The following is a 23619-nucleotide window of genomic DNA, read 5'->3' as shown; positions in this document are numbered from 1 at the left end:
ACTCCGTCACCACCTGGTCTCCACGGAGCATTGGAGGATAGAAAGAACATAGGATTGTAGGCTAACCATTTGACCTCTACCTTGTCTACGGCTTCAATGGCCTCTTTGAGACAAGGGATCTGAGTCTTGCTCAGTCAGCTTCAGGATTCTCTGCAATGACTTCAGAAACCCGCAGCATTAACCTCAACAAATTCCTCTCTACCAGACCCCCAACCAGTGGAGCCAGGGACTTGCACCACCCAATACTGCTGCTCCTGTCGATGTAGACTCCGATCTCCGAGGCCTGCTTACCTCCATGATGATTTTCAGACAAGACAGAGAAAATAAACTGACAGCAATAGAGTGATGAGGGTCTCCTGGTGCATCATGTTGGTCACACATGGCATGTAGAGGGATCAGAACATAGGGTTGTGATGGAGCAAGAATCTCTCCCAACCTGAGAGATCACCACAACTCCAGGCCCAGCAGAAACCTGCAGGTATCAGAGCAGTCACTCAGCCTAAAGCCCCATAACACACAAGTTGGTATAAAATGTCAAACAAATGGAGATGGAGGATTTGGTTTGAGCAAACGGAACAGGAGTTGACGTAGCGAATAACGTCCTGCGCCAAGGTAGGCCACCAATACTTCTCGGAGATCGATTGAGTAGTACGAGAAATACCTGGATGCCAAGCGACGACAGCTGTGCGGGCTCAGGTCAGCAGCCGATGTCTTATCCCTGTGGGAACGTAGATGTGCTCAGGAGGACAGATAGTGGGTGCGGGCTCCCTCTCCAGAGCCTGGGGAATGTCCACATCTACGTCTCAGACCACAGGGGCTACGACTCGAGAGGAAGGGATTATGGGACCCTCTCCTGAATTGGAGAGATGGGACAGGGCATCGGCTTTGGTGTTCTTTGAACCCTGGCGATAGGTCGTGAAGTCAAATCTTGTAAAGGGCCCACCTTGCTTGGCGCGGATTCAGCCTCCATCAGATCAAGTCTACAGGTGGTGCCTTCTGCCCATTTAATAATCAATTTCCCCTCACCCTGCCATAAGTATAGAGCTGACATAAAAGCAAGTCTGCTTAATTCACTAACTCGTACATTTGCAGCAAAGAACAAATATAAGACAGATTAGCAAAACATGACTAATCTTAACACCCATTCTTTAGAAATATCAAAAACCACACACATACAATACAAAGAACCAGTTTTACTTTATTTGGGAGTTTAAATTGAGTACAAGAAAATCTAAATAATTAAACCTGCCACGATGTTGGTATATGAATATGATCCAGATAATGCAATTTAAAAAAAAGTTGATAATGGATATATGAATGAATGATCTGACAGCTGGATAGGGTAGACTTGGACTTTGGGAGAGGTTTCCAGTTCTGCATGTATGATAGATGTCTGAAAGTGAACAGGAACTACCAAACCCCCTCTATTAATGACCATATCACATGTCCAAAGATGTTATACATGCTGTTATAGTTGAAGACTTCCTCCTTTACCTGCATCCCCAGAAATATTCAATACTCTTAACTCCATGGCTATGTTGATGTTCCTCTATCAACAAAGTCGTGCTGAAAGTAAGAGTGCTGCTTGATTTATTTTCTTGTGCAAGCTGTCTTAAACATGAAAACACCCAGGTTCCCCAGCATTGGCAATAATCATATGACTGAGAGAATGTCATATTACATAATGCTAACAATCGGCAGAAAAAGACAAAAGATCAGCAGTTAGCAATGCTTCTTAAATGCAGTCATTTCCACAGTGTAATATGTTTACTGTCTGGTGGGTTTTATCAGAATCGGAGTCGAGTTAAAATCAAACATCAATTTAAAAACAAATTAATTGTTTAGCGGAGCAATAATACTGCTGACAAATCGGACATTTTAACATAGTATTTTAGGTTCATCTTCAGCCCTTGAAACAAATGCCATTTCACATACAAATGTAAACATTTACCAACAATTTCTCGTCAATGGGGCAGTTCAATTGAGTTTAGAATAAAATACGCATATACAGGGTTAAACGAGGGGGGGGGGGGGGATTAAGGAAATCAATCTACCAATCTATAAAATCCATGAAATAGGCACCAACTACTGCTGCATGCAAACACAACTCCGACCATATTGGCTCAATCTAGGAACAAATAAGTTGTTGTATGGTCTGTGAGAAACCAAGAGACAAAAAGCATTTCCCCTTTAGCATGTAGTGGCTGCGAGGCCAGGGGGGTTCAGATGTCACCATCAACAATAAGACAAGAGTACACATGAAACCCATGTTGACAAGAGCCTGGGTCTCCCATATGATTGTAATGTCGTGAGTGTCTAGGTGGGCACAGTGATCTTGCGGGCCAGCAGAGCCAGCAGAGCCAGCTCCACGCAGCCCTGGGCCTGTTCCAGTGCCTCTGCAGCCTCCCTGGCAGAGAAGCCAGCTGTCTGGATCCTCTGGATGTGCTCAGCCGGAAACTGTTCGATAACGGGATGTGGAGCAGAGAAGAGAGGGGCTGGAGAGGAGGGGTGTTGGGGGCCCAGGGCCTGAGGAGGGGAAGTGCGGGGCGAAAGGCCGGAGTCATCCTCAGGTGAACCCACAGCCATGGACAGAGGGCTCCGCTGTGTTGGCTCAGGATGGAGGCCGGGAGTGTCTGGGTTGTCAATGGCAGAGGCTCTCCCGTCTGCCACGCCCCTCCCCTGCTGCCCCTCCGGGGGCTCCCTGAACTCCAGGTCTGCTTGGAGTGAAGAGGGCGAGGGACTCTGGACCTCAGACACAGTCCCTCTGTTTTTACTGGCATCTAGCCCATACCCATCAGCCCTCTTTTCCCCCCTGGAGTTGTCTGGACACTGTGGTTCTAGTTCTCCCTGACCCGCTCCTGGTTCAGCCTCTGCCCTGTCCCTAGTCTCCAGACTCTGCTCCTGGCCAGAGGTGCCTGGCAGGACACAGTCAGGAGGAGGCCCTCCATCAGACATAGCAGCAGCATGGTTGGCTTTGGCATCGCATGGTTCTGCACCAGCTATAATGGCAGTAGAGGGGGAGGGTTGTGTGGTGTTTTCAGGCGTCAGGGTTTGGGGCTCTGCGGTGGGGTTGTGGTTGTCGTTCAGTCCGTCAGTGTCCTGTCTGTGTGAGGGGGAGCAGGAGACACTGCGGTCCTGGGGGGACAGGCCACAGCTGTTAGACACCAGCAGCTCATGGAGCTCCCGCAGGGCCTGGGCCAGAGACGGGATCTGGTCGGAGTTGGGACAGCGCTCCCCCTCTGGCTGGTCCCTCTCTGATTGCACAGTGCTCTGAGAGGAGGCAGGGGGAGACTCCATCTCTGCAGATGTGGATCCAGAAAGACAGGGCTCCAGGGTGAGTGATGGGGGATTAGAGATGGGACGGTGGGAACCCCCTTCTCCACTCTGCTGACTTGGGTTACTCAGACATGTCCGGTGATCTGTGGTGTTGACTGACATGTCCTCCTGCTCCATGGGCTGAATTGGGAGGCTTTCCTCTGGGAGGGGGGACAGGGAGACATTATTTGCCTTCTCAGAGACACACATCTCTGGAGGGATCCGACTGTCTGAACCTCCCAGGGTGGGAGTGCCAGTCACAGACTTGTCTGCAGGAGGGGCGCATGTGGACAGATCCTGAGCCGGGGGAGTGGGGATGGTGGGTAGGAGTCGCTGGGTGGGGTTGGTAGGGCTTGGGTCTGAGAGAGGAGACTGTTGGGCTGTAGGTGCTATGTTCTGAGATGAGGGCCCAGGGATGGGGAGACCCAGGAAACCAGGCTGGGTTTGGCTCTGCCCTGGTGTTGGGGCCCCGGCCTGGCGCATGTAGGCTGGAGCAGACTGAGAACGGTCCAGGGCAAGGCTCCGGGGGTGACCAGGGGAAAGGGGGGAGGACAGGGGCATGTTGTTTGGGGGTTTGAGTGTTGGGGATTCCGGTGAGGTAGTTTGTCCACCTGCAGTGTGAGGGTAGAGATCAGTTTTAGAATGAAACAGTAGTTGAACAATTGAAACCTGCTATGGACCAAAACACTCTTGTACACAACATGCATAGTTTGTCCATGCCAGCTTCTGAAATGAAACATGATATTGAAATGCAGAGACCTTAAAAGGGATAGTTTGAGATTTTTCTACTTCCCCAGAGTCAGATGAACTCGTGGATACCATCAAATCAAAGTTTGTCATGTGCGGTGAATACAATAGGTGTGGACCTTACAGTGAAATGCTTACTTACAGGCTCTAACCAATAGTGCAAAAAATGTATTTTTATGTTATGTCAATGCGTCCAGTATAAAGGAAGTTAGCATGAGCACAATGCCTGGAAGTCTACAGGAACAGCTAGCATGCTTCATTGCCAAAATCTCTAACTATCCCTTTTAATCAGTGATTGCATCCTCTACTTCTTAAAATAAGTTGAAAAACATGGTAATGACTATTTATCAATAACATCGTACCGATATGTTTTTTTTCCTCCCAATAAGCCCAAAATACAATTTTGCAACAAAAAAGAGAATATGGGTGATAGACTTAGCATTTATTCTCTCTGTAGGTTTGCAGTACCTGGTTGGTAAGGCCCTCTCCAGCTGTCTTCACAAATGCATCAGTGCTGTCCTGCTCAGGGTTAGGCCACACACCACACATCATGCAAAGGGACGCAGAGAGTTAGCACTCGCACACAAAGCATGCACCACGCTGTCAGACTGTTCACATAGTGGTGAACAGTGTCAGCCAAGATAACTTTATTTGACCAATGACCCTAGAGGTCACAGAGTGATCACAGGACCTGTCAGCTAACCTCTTCCATAAGCTAAAATGGTCCGCAGAGTGATTTTAGTGTATTTGTTTTACTTAGTTAAAGAAGAACTGTAAAACCAAATAAAGACTAAACACTAACTAGACTAAATCCAACCACAGGTCAGGTTTTGATTTCATACCTAGGTCTGATTTATAGAGCTTATTTTTGAGGTGATGGCATGCAGTGATCATGTATGTGATCGAATCAGGGGTTGGAACCGGTTTAGGGAACAGAACCAAAACAGAACCTGGAACAAAAGTGATCCATACTGTTCCGGGAACAGAACCGTTTAATAACATTATTTTACGTTCCAGACTCTTTCTAGTCCCACAACAAAAACGTAACAAAGTGCCTACGCAAAGCCATCACTCTGTCACTCAAACGTATTCCATCGTCAGCCTGCAACCTGGAAATCTTACCCTGTGCGTGTTTAGGCTACCTTCCCCTCCGAAGCATAGGCTACAGTACTGACATTACGAGCTCGATTCAGAAGATAGGGAGAGAGATTTTTAATTAGCCAGAGAAGAATGGATTAACTTTTTAAATGGTAGTTAAGGATACTATAGGCCTAGTTATCACTTAACGTTGAATTCATTACTTACAAAAAGACGTGTTTTTAATTCTTGTGTCGCTCTGCACACACAAGCAGTTAGCGAGCTAGATCAAAGTACATTTCAAGTTCCTCCATTGAAGCCGCTCCTCTTTACGTATAATTGTCGGCCTAATTCAGATAATGCATGTCATAAGATGCCTTCAAAGCCTCCTCCTCAACCCTCCCCCACCTGCAAAATGCTGGTTGCATCTTCACCATAAGCAACACTTGACTGTCCATCACACATGTAAACAACTAGCTTGCCTGTTCTATCAGCACTGATTGGTGAAGTAATTTAATGAGCTAAATGTAAGGAACAGAAAGGGATGATCTAAACCGTTATCTTTTTTGGGGTTCGAACCGTTTCAGAACTTTATTTTGCTGATTGGAATGAAACCCCCCACAAATTGTGGTTCTGTTCAGAATTAAACAATTGAAAAATAATTTTGGTTCCAACCCCTGCTGAGAATGCAGATGACTGCAGAAACAGGGCTCAGGAGTAAAGAAGCTAAATGCAAATGTGCTTTCTGGCTCATGTCTCTGCTGCAGTAATGTGCACTGCTTTAGAGAGTGTGCCGGCAGAGCTGAGGAATCACCATAGCCCTCTCCCTGACCTCGTTCCTTACCGCTCTCCTGTACAGATCTCTGAAGTGCCTCTGCCAGCTCTCGGTCTGCGATCTCATCTGGCTGGGCGTCCTCGCGCCCCTCGGGCCCGTATGCCAGCCGGGCACACTCTGGCAGCTCTGCCTCGGGCAGGAAGAGGGTCTCAGTGCCCGTTGTCCCGATCAGCAACGTGTTCTTTTTCAGGTCAATGGAACACTGAGGTAGCAGGATATATAGACAGAACAGTAGTTTAAACACAGGGATTAGTTAGGATGTCATCAGGATGTATTCAGACCCCTTCTTTTTCCGCATTTTGTTATGTTACAGCCTTATTCTAAAATTGGATTTGTTTTCCCCCTCAATCTACAAAAAAAAAAAGAGAAAAAAAAGCTGAAATGACATTTACATAAGTAATCAGACCCTTTACTCAGTACTTTGTTGAAGCCCCTTTGACAGCAATTACAGCCTTGTGCCTTGTTGGGTATGACACTACAAGCTTGGCACATTTGTATTTAGGGAGTTTCTCCCATTCTTCTCTGCAGATCCTCTCAAGCTCTGTCAGGTTGGATGAGGAGCATCACTGCACAGCTATTTCCAGGTCTCTCCAGAGATGTTTGATAGGGTTCAAGTCTGGGCCACTCAAGAACACGGAGACTTGTCACTGAGCCACTCCTGCATTGTCTTGGCTGTGTGCTTAGGGTCGTTGTCCTGTTGGAAGGTGAAACTTTGCCCCAGTCCGAGGTCCTGAGCAGGTTCATCAAGGATCTCTGTATTTTGCTCCGTCCATCTTTCCCTTGCTCCTAACTAGTCTCCCAGTCCCTGCCGCTGAAAAACATCCTCACAGCATGATGCTGCCACTGACGACTATCCCACTGTCTGCCGAATTCTCTCTTTGCTCTCGTTTTCCTTAATAGGATGTCGGTGTGCGGAGCGTCAGCGAAATGGACTCGAGTGTGTCCCGGGGATAAATACACCTTTCCCCATTAACTGAGGAGACACTGTCCACGCAGACACTATTTTGGGTTGTGTCATTTTGTGTCTTGTTTATTTTGGCACCTCAACACCTCATGATCACCATCTATGCACGTAACCACTGATTACTGACTACACACACAATTGTTAATTGTATATAGTTTACTTTAGTTCATAAATATATTTGTTATTCCTTGAACTCCGTTGTCTCCCTTCTTGTTATGGGCTACTAACCGGTTTGTAACACCACCACCATGCTTCACCGTAGTGATGGTGCCAGGTTTCCTCTAGATGTGACACTTGGCATTCAGGCAAAATAGTTCAATCTTGGTTTCATCAGACCAGAGAATCTTGTTTCTCATGGTCAGAGTCCTTTCGGTGGCTCTCATGTGCCTTTTTCTGAGGAGTGGCTTCCATCTGGCCACACATCCATAAAGGCCTGATTGGTGGAGTGCTGCAGAGATGGTTGTCCTTCTGGAAGGAACTCTAGAGCCCTGTCAGAGTGACCATCAGGTTCTTGGTCACCTCCCTGACCAAGGTCCTTCACCCCCGATTGCGCAGTTTGGCTGGGCAGCCAGCTCAAGGAAGAGTCTTGGTGGCCACTGTGTTCTCGGGGACCTTAAATGCTGCAGACATTTTTTGGTACCCTTCCCCAGATCGGTGCTTCGACACAATCCTGTCTCGGAGCTCTACGAACAATTCCTTCGACCTCATGGCTTGGTTTTTGCTCTGAAATGCACTGTCAACTGTGGGACCTTATAAAGACAGGTGTGTTTTGGCTTTGTCATTCTGGGGTATTGTGTAAGTAGATTGAGGATGTATTTTAAAATAAGGCTAATGTAAAAAAATAATAATAATAATTAAAGTGGAGAAAGGCAAGGGGTCTGAATACTTTCCGAATGCACTGTACAGTCGTGGCCAAAAGTTGAGAATGACACATTAATTTTCAAAAACTCTGCTGCCTCAGTTTGTATGATGGCAATTTGCATATACTCCAGAATGTTATGAAGAGTGATCAGATGAATTGCAATTAAATTGAGAAGTCCCACTTTGCCATGTAAATGAACTGAATCCCCCCAAAACATTTCCACTGCATTTCAGCCCTGCCACAAAAGGACCAGCTGACATGTCAGTGATTCTCTCGTTAACACAGGTGCGAGTGTTGACGAGGACAAGGCTGGAGACCACTCTGTCATGCTGATTGAGTTCGAATAACAGACTGGAAGCTTCAAAAAGAGGGTGGTGCTTGGAATCATTGTTCCTCCTCTGTCAACCATGGTTACCTGCAAGGAAACACGCGCGTCATCATTGCTTTGCACAAAAAGGGCTTCACAGACAAGGATATTGCTGCTAGTAAGATTGCACCTAAATCAAACATTTATCGGATCATCAAGAAGTTCAAGGAGAGTGGTTCAATTGTTGTGAAAAAGGCTTCAGGTCGCCCAAGAAAGTCCAGCAAGCGCCAGGACCGTCTCCTAAAGTTGATTCAGCTGCGGGATCGGGGCACCACCAGTACAGATCTTGCTCAGGAATGGCAGCAGGCAGGTGTGTATGCACCTGCACGCACAGTGAGGCGAAGACTTTTGGAGGATGGCCTGGTGTCAAGAAGGGTAGCAAAGAAGCCACTTCTCTCCGGGGAAAAAAATTAAAAATAAAATAAAAATATCAGGGACACACTGATATTCTGCAAAAGGTACAGGGATTGGACTGCTGAGGAATGGGGTAAAGTCATTTTCTCTGATGAATCCCCTTTCCGATTGTTTGGGGCATCCGGAAAAAAGCTTGTCCGGAAAAGACAAGGTGAGCGCTACCATCAGTCCTGTGTCATGCCAACAGTAAAGCATCCTGAGACCATTAATGTGTGGGGTTGCTTCTCAGCAAAGGGAGTGGGCTCACTCACAATTTTGCCTAAGAACACAGCCATGAATAAAGAATGGTACCAACACATCCTTCGAGAGCAACTTCTCGCAACCATCCAGGAACAGTTTGGTGACGAACAATGCCTTTTCCAGCATGATGGAGCACCTTTCCATAAGGCAAAAGTGATAACTAAATGGCTCGGGGAACAAAACATTGATATTTTGGGTCCATGGCCAGGAAACTCCCCAGACCGTAATCCCATTGAGAACTTGTGGTCAATCCTCAGAGGCGGGTGGACAAACAAAACCCCACAAATTCTGACAAACTCCAAGCATTGATTATGCAAGAATGGGCTGCCATCAGTCAGGATGTGGCCCAGAAGTTAATTGACAGCATGTCAGGGCAGATTGCAGAGGTCGTGAAAAAGGGTCAACACTGCAAATATTGACTCTTTGCATCCACTTCATGTAATTGTCAAAAGCCTTTGACACTTATGAAATGCTTGTAATTATACTTCAGTATTCCATAGTGACATCGAACAAAAATATCTAAAGACACTGAGGCAGCAGACTTTTTGAAAATGAATGTGTCATTCTCAAAACTGTTGGCCACGACTGTATATGTGGTAGTGTTCATGGAAATGGAGGGACAGGAATAGGGATCTGACCTGATGTCTCTTGAGCATGTCCAGTCCAAGCAGCATGTCCATAGGTTGGTCCTCCAGGATGGAAAAGGAACAAGGCAGGAAGTCCCCTTCTATCTGGACCTGAGCTGGGTAGGGAAACACACATCTCACTTTTAGCCATTATCAGGTACAGATGCTACCATCAACATTTGCTGGAGGTTTGAATGTCTTTTCTTTCGACAGGTTGGATAAAACAAGGCAAACGTCGCAGGAGCCACTTGATTGTGGAGAAACACCCATGTTCAGTTTCTTCAACTAGCGCAGGCTAGTTAGACTCGTTTTCAGCCGGGCACTTTTTACAGCTAAATTAACCAGGCTAATTATAAATAAATTAGATAGTCAGGGAAAAAAAAAGTCTGCCAAGCCCTCTCTCACTAGAATTAACGATATGCATATTCTATCGATCTATTGATAGGACAGGTGCTTGTCAGTCACAAGGTGAGCAATGACAGGGAAACACTGCTGGTTTGACAGTGCTGTCTCTCCCGCCTCTCGGTAGGTGTGTGTGTGTTGTGGTTGCAGTCAAATTTCTTTACACAGAGGGAGAGAGCATGAATTTGCACGTCCCATATAACCTGGCAATGATGAGTCAAAATCCACTTAACATATTGTTTTCTGGCACATTCATGCATTTTCTTTCACGTACAGGAACAATGTTGTCCCGCTGGCCCAGGGCCAGGAAATTCACGTGTTGGACCAGTGGATCGTCAGTGACGTAACTTTTCAGCGCATTTTTACATTTACCTGCTCTGTCGCTGTCTACCATCGAAGACACGTGTAAATGTCATGCTATTTGTATTTGAGCAATACGATTGGCCGTTCATTCAAGCACCACCACACTCCTGCGAGTCAACTTCGAGCACGTGAGCCGTACGAGTTGACGCCTTCACACCGCACACGCGAGCCATCAATCTACTAGCTGAGCTTATTTATTTTAGGGAAAGTGATTAACAAAAGTAAACCTTCAATAGTTCACATACTAGCAAATTGCCAGCTACTGTTCCAAAAAGACACCTAGCATTCATCTTGGCTACCCTACTGTAAGCCTAGTTGATCTCTTTTGGAACATTTATCTTTAAGGGGCAGCATCCTATTTTCACATCTTCTCAAAATGACATTTTAGAAACTAAAAACAAATGCAACTAATACAATTCTAATGAGAGCAATGACTTGCATCGCTAAATTATTACACCGCTTTTAAATACAATAACCAAATGTAGCCAATTAATAGCTGGGTATAGAGAGAGCATGCCAACTGATAGGGTCATGCAGGGCCTAATGCATTTAAAAACTACACCATGTTTGGGCCAGTATGAATTCTGTCCGGGCCAGTAGATTTTTGGCCAACTGGCCTGAGAGGGCCAGTGGGATTTATTTTTATGTTGGACCCTGGTATGTTTCATATGCAGCCATGGTGCTGGAACATAGGCTATTTACTGTGCTTTAATTGACGAACAGAAAGCTTGACTAGTTCATAAAAAAGGTGTCAAACTGACTGATCTCATAGCCTTGCCATTCATAAATCATACAACGTAGTTATATGTCCTCGGTATCTCATCGGGACAAGTTACTTCAAGATTTTACTTGCCATACAGTCCTGACAAAGGGATACTTAGGGATTTTGGCAATGAAGCCCTTTATCTACTTCACCAGAGTCAGAGGAACTCATGGATACCATCTTTATGTGCGGTAATTTTGCGAGCCAATGCTAACTAGTGTTAGCGCAATGACTGGATGTCTATGGTCTCTACTAGCATGCAAGCAGTTACCATAGAGTTCGTCATTGTGCCAACGCCAGTTATTGCCAAAATCATGAAGTACCCCTTTAAATTGAGTGACTCATCAGTAGCTTCCCGAATCTCATCGGTAAGAGAGACATTCATTTGGCTCCCTAATTTGTATACGGGTAATTATCTGCAGATAAATTATTAAAACATTCGATAAAAGCTAATCTTACTTACAGTCCAGTGAAAAAGTATTTGCCCCCTTTCTGATTGTCTTTATTTTGGCATATTTTTGATACTGAATGTTAGCAGGTCAACCAAAACCTAATATTAGATAAAGGGAACTCTGTATCAAAAATATGATCAAATCAGAAAGGGGGCAAATACTTAATCACAACACTGCATGTGGTATTTTCTAAGATAACCTTTGTCTAACTTATCTAATCAAAGTATTGACAATGGAGTAGTCAACTGCTGCTTTCTGTGTAGCAAAGCTCATCTTTAACACCTGCTTCATTCTTCAATCATACCTGTAATCGCAGATGGCTGAGAATACACATGACCAAAAGTATGTGGACACCTGCTCATCGAACATCTTATTCCAAAATCATGGGCATTAATATGGGGTTGGTCCCCCCTTTGCTGCTATAACAACCTCCACTCTTCTGGGAAGGCTTTCCACTAGATGTTGGAACATTGCTGGAGGGACTTGCTTCCATTCAGCCACAAGAGCATTCGTGAGGTCGAGTACTGATGTTCGGCAATGAAGCCTGGCTCCTCAGTCGGCGTTCCAATTCATCCCAAATGTGTTTGACGGGGTTGAGGTAGGGCTCTGTGCAGGCCAGTCAAGTTCTTCCACACAAATCTTGACAAACCATTACTGTATGGACCTCGCTTTGTGCACGGGGGCATTGTCATGCGGAAACAGGAAAGGGCCTTCCCTAACCTGTTGCCACAAAGCTGGAAGCACAGATTCGTCTAGAATGTCATGCTGTATGCTGTAGCGTTAAGATTTCCCTTCACTGGAACTGGTTCGAGCCTAGCCAGAACCATGAAAAATAGCCCCAGACCATTATTCATCCTCCACCAAACTTTACAGTGTGAACTATGCATTCGAGCGGGTAACGTTCTCATGGCATAAGACAAACCCAGATTCGTCCATTGGACTGCCAGATGGTGAAGCGTGATTCACCACTCCAGAGAACGAGTTTCCACGGCTCCAATGACGGCGATCTTTACACCACCCCAGCCGACGCTTGGCATTGCGCATTGTGATCTCAGGCTTGTGTGTGGCTGCTCGGCCATGGAAACCCATTTCATGAAGCTTCCGATGAACAGTTCTTGTGCTGACGTTGCTTCCAGAGGCAGTTTGGAACTCGGTAGTCAGAGTTACAACTGAGGCCAGTCGATTTTTACCCGCTACAGCGGCTAAGCCATTGGATTTTTACCCGCTACAGCGGCTAAGCCATTGTTACTCCTAGAAGTTTTCACTTCACAATAACATTACTTACAGTTGACCGGGGCAGCTCTAGCAGGGCAGAAATTTGACGAACTGACTGTTGGAAAGGTGGCATCCTATGGCAGTGCCATGTTGAAAGTCAGTTCTTCAGTAAGGCCATTCTACTGCCAATGTTTGTCTATGGAGATCGCATGGCTATGTGCTGTATTTTATACACCTGTCAACAACGGGTGTAGCTAAAATATCCAAATCTACTAATTTGAAGGGGTGTCCACATACTTTTGATTATATAGTGTACCTCTTAATAGGAAGCTTGAAGCCTGTGGAAGTCAGCAGACTCTTACATGATTCGTTAAAGGCCCAGTGCAGTCAGAATGAAGTTTCCAGTGTTTCAGCCATTTCATATTGTAAAAGAGCTGATGAAACTAACACTGGAAGTGTGAACATGTGATCAGTGTTCTTTCCTGATAGTTGTTGGTTGAAAATACAATCTAGCATTAGAATGTACCACAGGGCATCAAAATGGAGCTTGTTCGGCAAAACTTTCATAACCCCCGAGGGGGCCTGTCTGGCAATCTTTTCTATTTGGCTGGCTACTCCATGTGCTTGTGGAAAACACTGCCAAGATGTGCATCGTTTGGAAAGGTAATCTCTTTGAGACATGACTTATACCCACCCAAGTGGACTCTGCCAATGATCTTCTGGGTGCCCACTCCCTTGGCGATGCCAGCCCACCGTCGGTCCACCAGACGCATGATGTTACAGCGCTTGGCACACGCCTGACTCATGATGGTCATCTGGGCCCCTGGATGAGCGGGAGCAGTCAATGGGAGAGAGGGGTGAAAACAAATACAAGGAAGAGCTCTACCAACTCCATGAGAATCCTTTTTCAAATCATGCGAGAATTTTTCTTCACTTGAAATGGCAAACCAGTTAGGGTTAAACAGGAATATTTATATAATGAACATGAGTTGAGGGTTACATCTTAAAATATTAAAAAGGCATTAAACCTCCCTCTTAAAAGCCTCCATTATACCAAAATAATATCCACACTGGTTTTCCAGCAGGCTACTACAGCCTTGTTTTAAGTGACTCAAAATCATTTTTTTTGGCATATTTGATTCGAATACGTGTTTCTTTTTCCTTCAGTCTGAACAGCCAAAAAGCACATGGAATCAGATATTTTAAGACAGTTTTTGATTTGTTAAAAACGTTTGAAATATCCAATAAATGTCATTCCACTTCATGATTGTGTCCCACTTGTTGATTCTTCACAAAAAAATACAGTTTTATATCTTTATGTTTGAAGCCTGAAATGTGGCAAAAGGTCGCAAAGTTCAAGGGGGCCGAATACTTTCGCAAGGCACTGTATAACCAACTCGCTGCAACTCTGCCACAAAAATTAGGCAAATGCTCAAAAGAAAATAGATACATTAATTGGTTTGCCTCCACAATGAAAAACCACGCATGGCTTAAAATGACTAGTACGAATCGTAAAATGTATCAGTTTCACAATTCTGCATAAAAAGAACAGATTGTGTCAATTTAAAAACTGTTATATAAAATTCACCACAAATAATGCTTAATATATGGGGCTTTGAAGTCAGCCCTGTGCAGACTGCCACAAAAAAAATCTATAGATCTCTTTTTGTACTTCAGTGGCTCACTTTGAGTCAGGTGGTTGTCAAGTCAAATCAAATCAAATGTTATTTGTCACATACACATGGTTAGCAGATGTTAATGCGAGTGTAGCGAGATGCTTGTGCTTCTAGTTCCGACAATGCAGTAATAACCAACAAGTAATCTAACCTAACAATTCCACAACTACTACCTTATACACACACAAGTGTAAAGGGATAAAGAATATGTACATAAAGATATATGAATGAGTGATGGTACAGAACAGCATAGGCAAGATGCAGTAGATGGTATAGAGTACAATATATACATATGAGATGAGTAATGTAGGGTATATAAACAAAGTGGCATAGTTTAAAGTGGCTAGTGATACATGTATTACATAAAGATGGCAAGACGTAGATGATAGAGTACAGTATATACCTATAGACATGAGATGAGTAATGTAGGGTATTTAACATTATATTAAGTGGCATTGTTTAAAGTGGCTAGTGATACATTTTTACACCAATTTCCATTATTAAAGTGGCTGGAGTTGAGTCAGTATGTTGGCAGCAGCCACTCAATGTTAGTGGTGGTTGTTTAACAGTCTGATGGCCTTGAGAAATAAGCCATTTTTCAGTCTCTCGGTCCCTGCTTTGATGCACCTGTACTGACCTCGCCTTCTGGATGATAGCGGGGTGAACAGGCAGTGGCTCGGTGGTTGTTGTCCTTGATGATCTTTATGGCATTTCCTGTGACATCGGGTGGTGTAGGTGTCCTGGAGGGCAGGTAGTTTGCCCCCGGTGATGCGTTGTGCAGACCTCACTACCCTCTGGAGAGCCTTACGGTTGTGGGCGGAGCAGTTGCCGTTCCAGGCGGGGATACAGCCCGTCAGGATGCTCTCGATTGTGTATCTTTAGAAGTTTGTAAGTGCTTTTGGTGACAAGCCAAATTTCTTCAGCCTCCTGAGGTTGAAGAGGCGCTGCTGCACCTTCTTCACAACGCTGTCTGTGTGGGTGGACCAATTCAGTTTGTCCGTGATGTGTATGCCGAGGAACTTAACTTACTACCCTCTCCACTACTGTCCTTTCGATGTGGATAGGGGGGTTGGTCTCTGCTGTTTCCTGAAGTCCACAATCATCTCCTTTGTTTTGTTGACGTTGAGTGTGAGGTTATTTTCCTGGCCCTCACCTCCTCCCTGTAGGCCGTCTCGTCGTTGTTGGTAATCAAGCTTACCACTGTAGTGTCATCCGCAAACTTGATGATTGAGTTGGAGGCATGCATAGCCACGCAGTCGTGGGTGAACAGGGAGTACAGGAGATGGCTCCAGTGTTGAGGATCAGGGGGGTGGAGATGTTGTTACCTACCATCACCACCTGGGGGCGGCCCGTCAGGAAGTCCAGTACCCAGTTGCACAGGGCGGGGTCGAGACCTAGGGTCTCGAGCTTGATGACGAGTTTAGAGGGTACTATGGTGTTAAATACTGAGCTGTAGTCGATGAACAGCATTCTCACATAGGTATTCCTCTTGTCCAGATGGGTTAGGGCAGTGTGCAGTGTGGTTGCGTCGTCTGTGGACCTATTGGGGCGGTAAGCAAATTGGAGTGGGTCTAGGGTGTCAGGTAGGGTGGAGGTGATATGCTCCTTGACTAGTCTCACAAAGCACTTAATGATGACGGAAGTGAGTGCTACGGGGCGGGGTAGTCGTTTAGCTCAGTTACCTTAGCTTTATTGGGAACAGGAACAATTTTGGCCCTCTTGAAACATGTGGGAACAGCAGACTGGGATAAGGATCGATTGAATATGTCCGTAAACACACCAGCCAGCTGGTCTGCACATGCTCTGAGGACGCGGCTGGGGATGCCGTCTGGGCCTGCAGCCTTGCGAGGGTTAACACGTTTAAAATGTTTTACTCATGTTACTCATGGCTGCAGTGAAGGAGAGCCCACAGGTTTTGGTAGCGGGCCGTGTCAGTGGCACTGCATTGTCCTCAAAGCGAGCAAAAAAGTTATTTAGACTGTCTGGGAGCAAGACATCCTGGTCTGCGACGGGGCTGGTTTTCTTTTTGTAATCCGTGATTGACTGTAGACCCTGCCACATACCTTGTGTCTGAGCCGTTGAATTGCAACTCTACTTTGTCTCGATACTGACGCTTAGCTTGTTTGATTGCCTTGCGGAGGGAATAGCTACACTGTTTGTATTCGGTCATGTTTCCGGTCACCTTGCCCTGGTTAAAAGTAGTGGTTCGCACTTTCAGTTTCGCGCGAATTCTGCCATCAATCCACGGTTTCTGGTTTGGGAATGTTAAATCATAATGTCGGTGTTTAGATGGACCAACAAACAAACAGTACTGTTAGGAGTAGAGGTCGACCGATTAATCGGAATGGCCGATTAATTAGGGTTTTCATACCAATCGGAAATCTGTATTTTTGGAGGCTGGTTTTGCAGACTTATATATATTTCTTTATATTATTTTTTTTACACACCTTTACACATTCTTAATTTCAATGACGGCCTAGGAACGGTGGGTTAACTGCCTTGTTCAGGGGCAGAATGACAGATATTTACCTTGTCAGCGCAGGGATTCAATCTTGCACCATTACGGTTAACGAGTCCAACGCTCTAATCACCTGCCTCACGAGGAGCCCGCCTGTTACGCGAATGCAGTAAGAAGCCAAGGTAAGTTGCTAGCTAGCATTAAACTTCTTATAAAAAACAATCATAATAACTAGTTATAACTACACATGGTTGATGATATTACTAGTTTATCTTGAGTGTCCTGCGTTGCATATAATCGATGCGGTGCACATTCGCGAAAAAGGACTGTCGTTGCTACAACGTGGACCGAAACAAACATCAATGCCTTTCTTAAATACAATATCTTTCTTAAAATCAATATATATTTTTAAACCTGCATATTTAGCTAAAAGAAAGGTTAGTAGGCAATATTAACTAGAGGTCAACCGATTGTGATTTTTCAACGCCGATACAGATTATTGGAGGACCAAAAAAGCCGATACTGATTAATCGGACAATTGTTATATTTTTTTATGTGTAATAATGACAATTACAACAATACCGAATGAACACTTATTTTAACTTAATATAATACATCAATAAAATCAATTTAGCCTCAAGTAAATAATGAAACCTGTTCAATTTGGTTTAAATAATGTAAAAAGAAAGTGTTGGAGAAGTAAAAGTGCAATATGTGCTATGTAAGAAAGCTAACGTTTCAGTTCCTTGCTCAGAACATGAGAACATATGAAAGCTGGTGGTTCCTTTTAACATGAGTCTTTCAATATTCCCAGATACGAAGTTTTAGGTTGTAGATATTATAGGAATTATAGTACTATTTCCCTCTATACCATTCGTATTTCATTAACCTTTGACTATTGGATGTTCTTATAGGCACTTTAGTATTGCCAGTGTAACAGTATAGCTTCCGTCCCTCTTCTCGCTCCTCCCTGGGCTCGAATCAGCAACACAACGACAACAGCCACCATCGAAGCAGCGTTACCCATGCAGAGCAAGGGGAACAACTACTAAAAGGCTCAGAGAGTGATGTTTGAAACGCTATTAGCGCGCGCTAACTAGCTAGCCATTTCACTTCGGTTACACCAGCCTAATCTCGGGAGTTGATAGGCTTGAAGTCATAAACAGCGCAATGCTTGACGCACAACAAAGAGCTGCTGGCAAAACGCACAAAAGTGCTGTTTGAATTAATGTTTACGTGCCTGCTTCTGCCTACCACCGCTCAGTCAGATACTTTTATGCTCAGTCAGATTATATGCAACGCAGGACACGCTAGATAATAACTAGTAATATCATCAACCATGTGTAGTTAACTAGTGATTATGATTGATTGTTTTTTATAAGATACATTTAATGCTAGCTAGCAACTTACCTTGGCTTACTGCATTCGCGTAACAGGAGTGCAACGAGAGAGAGGCAGGTCGTTATTGCGTTGGACGAGTTAACTGTAAGGTTGCAAGATTGGGTCCCCCGAGCTGACAAGGTGAAAATCTGTCTTTCTGCCCTTGAACGAGGCAGTTAATCCATCGTTCCTAGGCTGTCATTGAAAATAAGAATGTGTTCTTAACTAACTTGCCTAGTTAAAAAAGGTATAAAAAATATATTTAAAAAATATCGGCGCCCAAAAATACCGATTTCCGATTGTTATGAAAACTTGAAATCGGCCATTCCGATTAATCTGTCGACCTCTAATATAAACCAGGTGAAATTGTGTCACTTCTCTTGCATTCATTGCACACAGAGTCATGATATTTGCAACAGTTTGTGCCACCTGGCTCATTGCTAACTAATTTGACAGAATTTTACGTAATTATGACAACATTGAAGGTTGTGCAATGTAACAGCAATATTTAGACTTAGGGATGCCATCCATTAGATAAAATACAGAACGGTTCCGTATTTCACTGAAAGAATAAACGTTTTGTTTTCGAAATTATAGTTTCCGGATTCGACCATATTAATGACTTAAGGCTCGTATTTCTGTGTGTTATGATTTGATAGAGCAGTCTGACTGAGCGATGGTAAGCACCAGCAGGCTCGTAAGCATTCATTCAAACAGCACTTTCGTGCGTTTTGCCAGCAGCTCTTTGCAATGCTTCAAGCATTGCGCTGTTTATGACTTCAAGCCTATCAACTCGCGAGATTAGGCTGGTGTAACCGATGTGAAATTGCTAGCTAGTTAGCGGGGTGCGCGCTAATAGCGTTTCAAACATCACTCGCTCTGAGACTTGGAGTAGTTGTTCCCCTTGCTCTGCATGGGTAACGCTGCTTTGAGGGTTGCTGTTGTTGAAGTGTTCCTGGTTCGAGCCCAGGTAGCGGCGAGGAGAGGGATGGAAGCTATACTGTTACTGGCAATACTAAAGTGCCTATAAGAACATCCAATAGTCAAAGGTAATGAAATACAAATTGTATAGAGAGAAATAGTCCTATAATAACTACAACCTAAAACTTCTTACCTGGGAATATTGAAGACTCATGTTAAAAGGAACCACCAGCTTTCATATGTTCTCATGTTCTGAGCAAGGAACTTAAACGTTAGCTTTCTTACATGGCACATATTGCACTTTTACTTTCTTCTCCAACACTTTGTTTTTGCATTTATTGATGTATTATATTAAATTAAAATAAGTGTTCATTCAGTATTGTTGTAATTGTCATTATTACAAAGAAAAAAACAAATCTAAAAAAAAAAAAGAGGCATTTTTTTTGGGTCCTCCAATAATCGGTATCGGCGTTGAAAAATCATTCGGTCGACCTCTAGTTAGGAGATCTGAAAAACCACGATCAATCAATGGGAAATATGATTATACACTTAAGGTAAAACATTTCATTTTAGGGCAATCTCAGTAGAAATGGTACAAATAGAGAGGTTCAAGACCCTCGTAAGACGTCACAGCAAAATAGAAGGATGTATTGCAAAAGGAAATCGTAAAATGGTAGTGTACTGCGAAAAATGGATTAGTCTGTGTTGGAATTAAGATCAGTATTGGAATTAAGATTGGAGTAATTGATTGACCGATACACTTGGAGTCCAGTGCGATTAGGAAATACACACACTACCGTTCAAAAGTTTGGGGTCACTTAGAAATGTCCTTTTTTTTGTCCATTAAAATAACATCAAATTGATCAGAAATACAGTGTAGACATTGTTAATGTTGTAAATGACTATTGTAGCTGGAAACTGCTGATTTATGGAATATCTACATAGGCGTACAGAGGCCTATTATCAGCAACCATCACTCCTGTGTTCCAATGGCACGTTGTGTTAGCTAATCCAAGTTTATCATTTTTTAAAAGGCTAATTGATCATTAGAAAACCTTTTTGCAATTATATTAGCACAGCTGAAAACTGTTGTTCTGATTTAAAGAAGAAATAAAACTGGCCGCATTTAGACTAGTTAAGTTTCTGCAGCAACAGCATTTGTGGGTTCGATTACAGGCTCAAAATGCCTAGAAACAAAGACCTTTTTTCTGAAACTCGTCAGTCTTTTCTTGTTCTGAGAAATTAAGGCTATTCCATGGGAGAAATTGCCAAGAAACTGAAGATCTCGGACAACGCCGTGTACTACTCCCTGAGCAAAATGGCTCTAACCAGAATAGAAAGAGTGAGAGGCCCCGGTGCACAACTGAGAAAGAGGACAAGTACATTAGTGTGTCTAGTTTGAGAAACACGCCTCAAGTCCAACTGGCAGCTTCATTAAATAGTACCCACAAAACACCCGTCAACAGTGAAGAGGTGACTCTTTACACTTGTGTGTATACGGTAGTAGTTGTGAAATTGTTAGGTTAGTTGTTGGTTATTACTGCATTGCCGGAACTAGAAGCACAAGCATTTCGCTACACTCACATTAACATCTGCATGTGACAAATAAGATTGGATTTGAACAGTGAAGAGGTGACCCCGGGATGCTGGAATTCTAGGCAAAAAATAAGTTTTTGTCAATGTTTAACCATGTATTTGTCAATATAGACACATCCTATGTGTTTTAATCAAATCAGCTATATGCACTGAGCTTGTCTGATGCTTTAAGCTCACTGTTTGATGAAATAATTAAGACACAAATGACTAAAGGTAGTCCGACCGCAATTGATTTGATTGTGCCGGGCTCAGACTTGCTGCTCTGTGTAAAAATAAAAATTACAAGCGAGTGACTGACTAGCACTCGTTGTCTCCCTCTCCTCCCTGCTGCAGCGACCACCACAGAACATCAACAGTATTTATAGTGCTGTCCGTGCTGCTGAAGCTGCAATATAAATGAGTATTTTCTAACTGAAACGTTATGTTTCCGAAATCCCTCATTTTTAGGAAAACATTCCCTATTCCCTTAACCCTTGCTCTCACATATATGCATCACATTCACGAGACGAATAGGGCGTTACCTATAGCATATCATAATCACATAATTAAATTGGTTATAAACTCCGAACACGTGACAGCAAAATGTATGTAGAGGATGAGACAAATAAAACTTGAAAATGGGGGAATGTTTACTGGTTGCTCAGGTAAAGGAATCAGATGTGTGGAATACATTTGACTAGTTGTAGAAAATACTGGGAGCTATTACGTGTGCCAAACAGGTGCTGTTAGATTACCATTTCATTTTTCCTGACCGTTTGGGACACTTTAAACACTAAATTATAAGCATACCAGAGTCTGTTGTAATGTTGTGTTTTGCAAAGGATAAAAACAGTCGTGAATGCAATTGCCGAAATGGAACGGTTGATTTATTGTTTATGCTAATTATTCAAGGTTCGCCTTGTTATTTTACTTGATTGCATTTCAAATCATGAATGACTCGTAGCCTGTGTGATGACATGAACGAACGAATGATTACTTGTACAAGCTACTGTATCTATCATTGAAATATAGGCCTAAGTATGTTAAGACTATCTTAGGCCTAGAGCTCGATGGTGGTTATACAAGGCTTCATGGTCGAATTGCTGCAAAGAAACCACTACTAAAAGGACACCAATAAGAAGAGACTTGCTTGGGCCAAGAAACACAAGCAATGGACATTAGACCGGTGGAAATGTGTCCTTTGGTCTGATGAAAACAAATGAGATTTTTGTCTCCAACCGCCATGTCTTTGTGAGACACAGAGTAGGTGAAAGGATGATCTCTGCATGTGTGGTTCCCACCGTGAAGCATGGAGGTGGTGGTGTGATGGTGCTTTGCTGGTGACACTGATTTATTTTGAAATCAAAGCACACTACACCAGCATGGCTACCACAGCATTCTGCAGCGATACACCATCCCATCTGATTTGCACTTAGTGGGACTAGCTAGCCATTTCAGCCTCCAGGCTGTGTAAGGGCTATTTGACCAAGAGGAAAGTGATGGAGTGCTGCATCAGAAGACCTGGCCTTCACCTGGCCATTTGAAGAATCTCATATTTCGATTTGTTTAACACTTTTTTGGTTACTACATGATTCCAGGGGTTATTTCATAGTTTTGATGTCTTCACTATTACTCTGCAAGAAAGAAAAACCCTTGAATGAGTAGATGTGTCCAAACTTTTGACTGGTACTGTATATGGATGATTCATAAAGCCAGGCACATTTAATAGTTAGGATATTGATTATAGACCTAATTAAGATGGGGTTTCACCTCTCCTTACTTTTTTACAATTTTTTACTGTTTTCTCATCTCCCAACTCTGCTGCTGCCTCTGCACTGTTCTCAACACCAATATGCTGGCTAACTTCGCTATTATGCACATAGCAACATTGGTCTAGGAAAAGGCACCTATTCAACAGCGCACTGACATTTCAGAACCGTGGACAGTGACCGCTATCAAACGTGGGGGGAAAGCCTGCTCCAGAGCACTCAGGACCTGAGACTGGGGGCAACGGTTCACCTTCAACAGGACAACGACACTAAGCACACAGCCAAAACAACATAGGAGTGTCATCGGGACAAGTCTCTGAATGGCCCAACCAAAGCCCGGACTTGAAACCGATCTAACATCTCTGGAGACCTGAAAATAGCTGTACAGCGACGCTCTCCAGCGACGCTCTCCATCCAACCTGACAGAGCTGGAGAGGAATGAGATTAACTCCTCAAATACAGGTGTGCCAAGCTTGTAGCGTCATACCCAAGAAGCCCCGAGGCTGTAATCACTGCCAAAGGAGCTTCAACAAAGTACTTAGTCTGAATACATACGGAAATGTAAATGTGATGTTATTTGATTTGATAAATTAGCACAAAAAAATGACATGTTTTTGCTTTGTCATTATGGGGTATGGTGTGTAGATTGATTTATTTTATTTTATTCCAGTTAAGAATAAGGCTGTAAAGTAACAAAATGTGAAGTCAAGGGGTCTGAATACTTTCTGAACGCACTGCACACACAGTGTTCAAAACATTAAGAACACCTCTTTCAATGACAGACTGACCAGAAGAAAGCTTTTATCCCTTATTGATGTCACTTTAAATCCACTTCAAATCAGTGTAGAAGAATGGGAGGAGACAGGTCAAAGAAGGATTTTAACTAGAGGTCGACCGATTAATTAGGGCCTATTTCAAGTTTTCATAACAATCTGTACTCTGCATTTTTGGACACCGATCATGGCCGATTACATTGCACTCCACGAGGAGACTGCGTGGCAGGCTGACTACCTGTTATGCAAGTGCAGCAAGGAGCCAAGGTAAGGTGCTAGCTAGCAATAAACGTATCTTATAAAAACAATCAATCATAACATAATCACTAGATTAACTACACATGGTTGATGATATAACTAGTTTATCTAGCTTGTCCTACGTTGCATATAATCGATGCAGTGCTTATGAATTTATCATTGAATCA

The 23619-nt window shown here is 43.7% G+C and overlaps 1 protein-coding gene across 2 annotated transcripts in view; it reads right to left on the bottom strand.

Moving 5' to 3' along the window:
- Nucleotides 1-1184: 1184 nt before the first annotated feature.
- LOC109890873 (protein DDI1 homolog 2) overlaps nt 1185-23619 on the bottom strand; it is a 31819-nt gene continuing 9384 nt past the window's right edge. The window contains exons 6-10 of one of the 2 annotated variants that reach the window (XM_020482968.2): nt 13337-13465; nt 9460-9563; nt 5984-6176; nt 4531-4581; nt 1185-3926 (exon numbers count right to left, since the gene is read on the bottom strand). In XM_020482968.2, the coding sequence (XP_020338557.1) occupies nt 4571-4581; nt 5984-6176; nt 9460-9563; nt 13337-13465 (437 nt within the window). In that variant the 3' untranslated portion in view covers nt 1185-3926; nt 4531-4570. The remainder of the gene's footprint in view (nt 3927-4530; nt 4582-5983; nt 6177-9459; nt 9564-13336; nt 13466-23619) is intronic. The other variant, XM_020482967.2, reaches the window with a different exon arrangement.

The sequence above is a fragment of the Oncorhynchus kisutch genome, linkage group LG5, assembly GCF_002021735.2.
Source record: "Oncorhynchus kisutch isolate 150728-3 linkage group LG5, Okis_V2, whole genome shotgun sequence".
In the NCBI taxonomy this organism is placed as follows: domain Eukaryota; kingdom Metazoa; phylum Chordata; class Actinopteri; order Salmoniformes; family Salmonidae; genus Oncorhynchus; species Oncorhynchus kisutch.
This window is presented reverse-complemented; position numbering and strand designations above follow the sequence as displayed.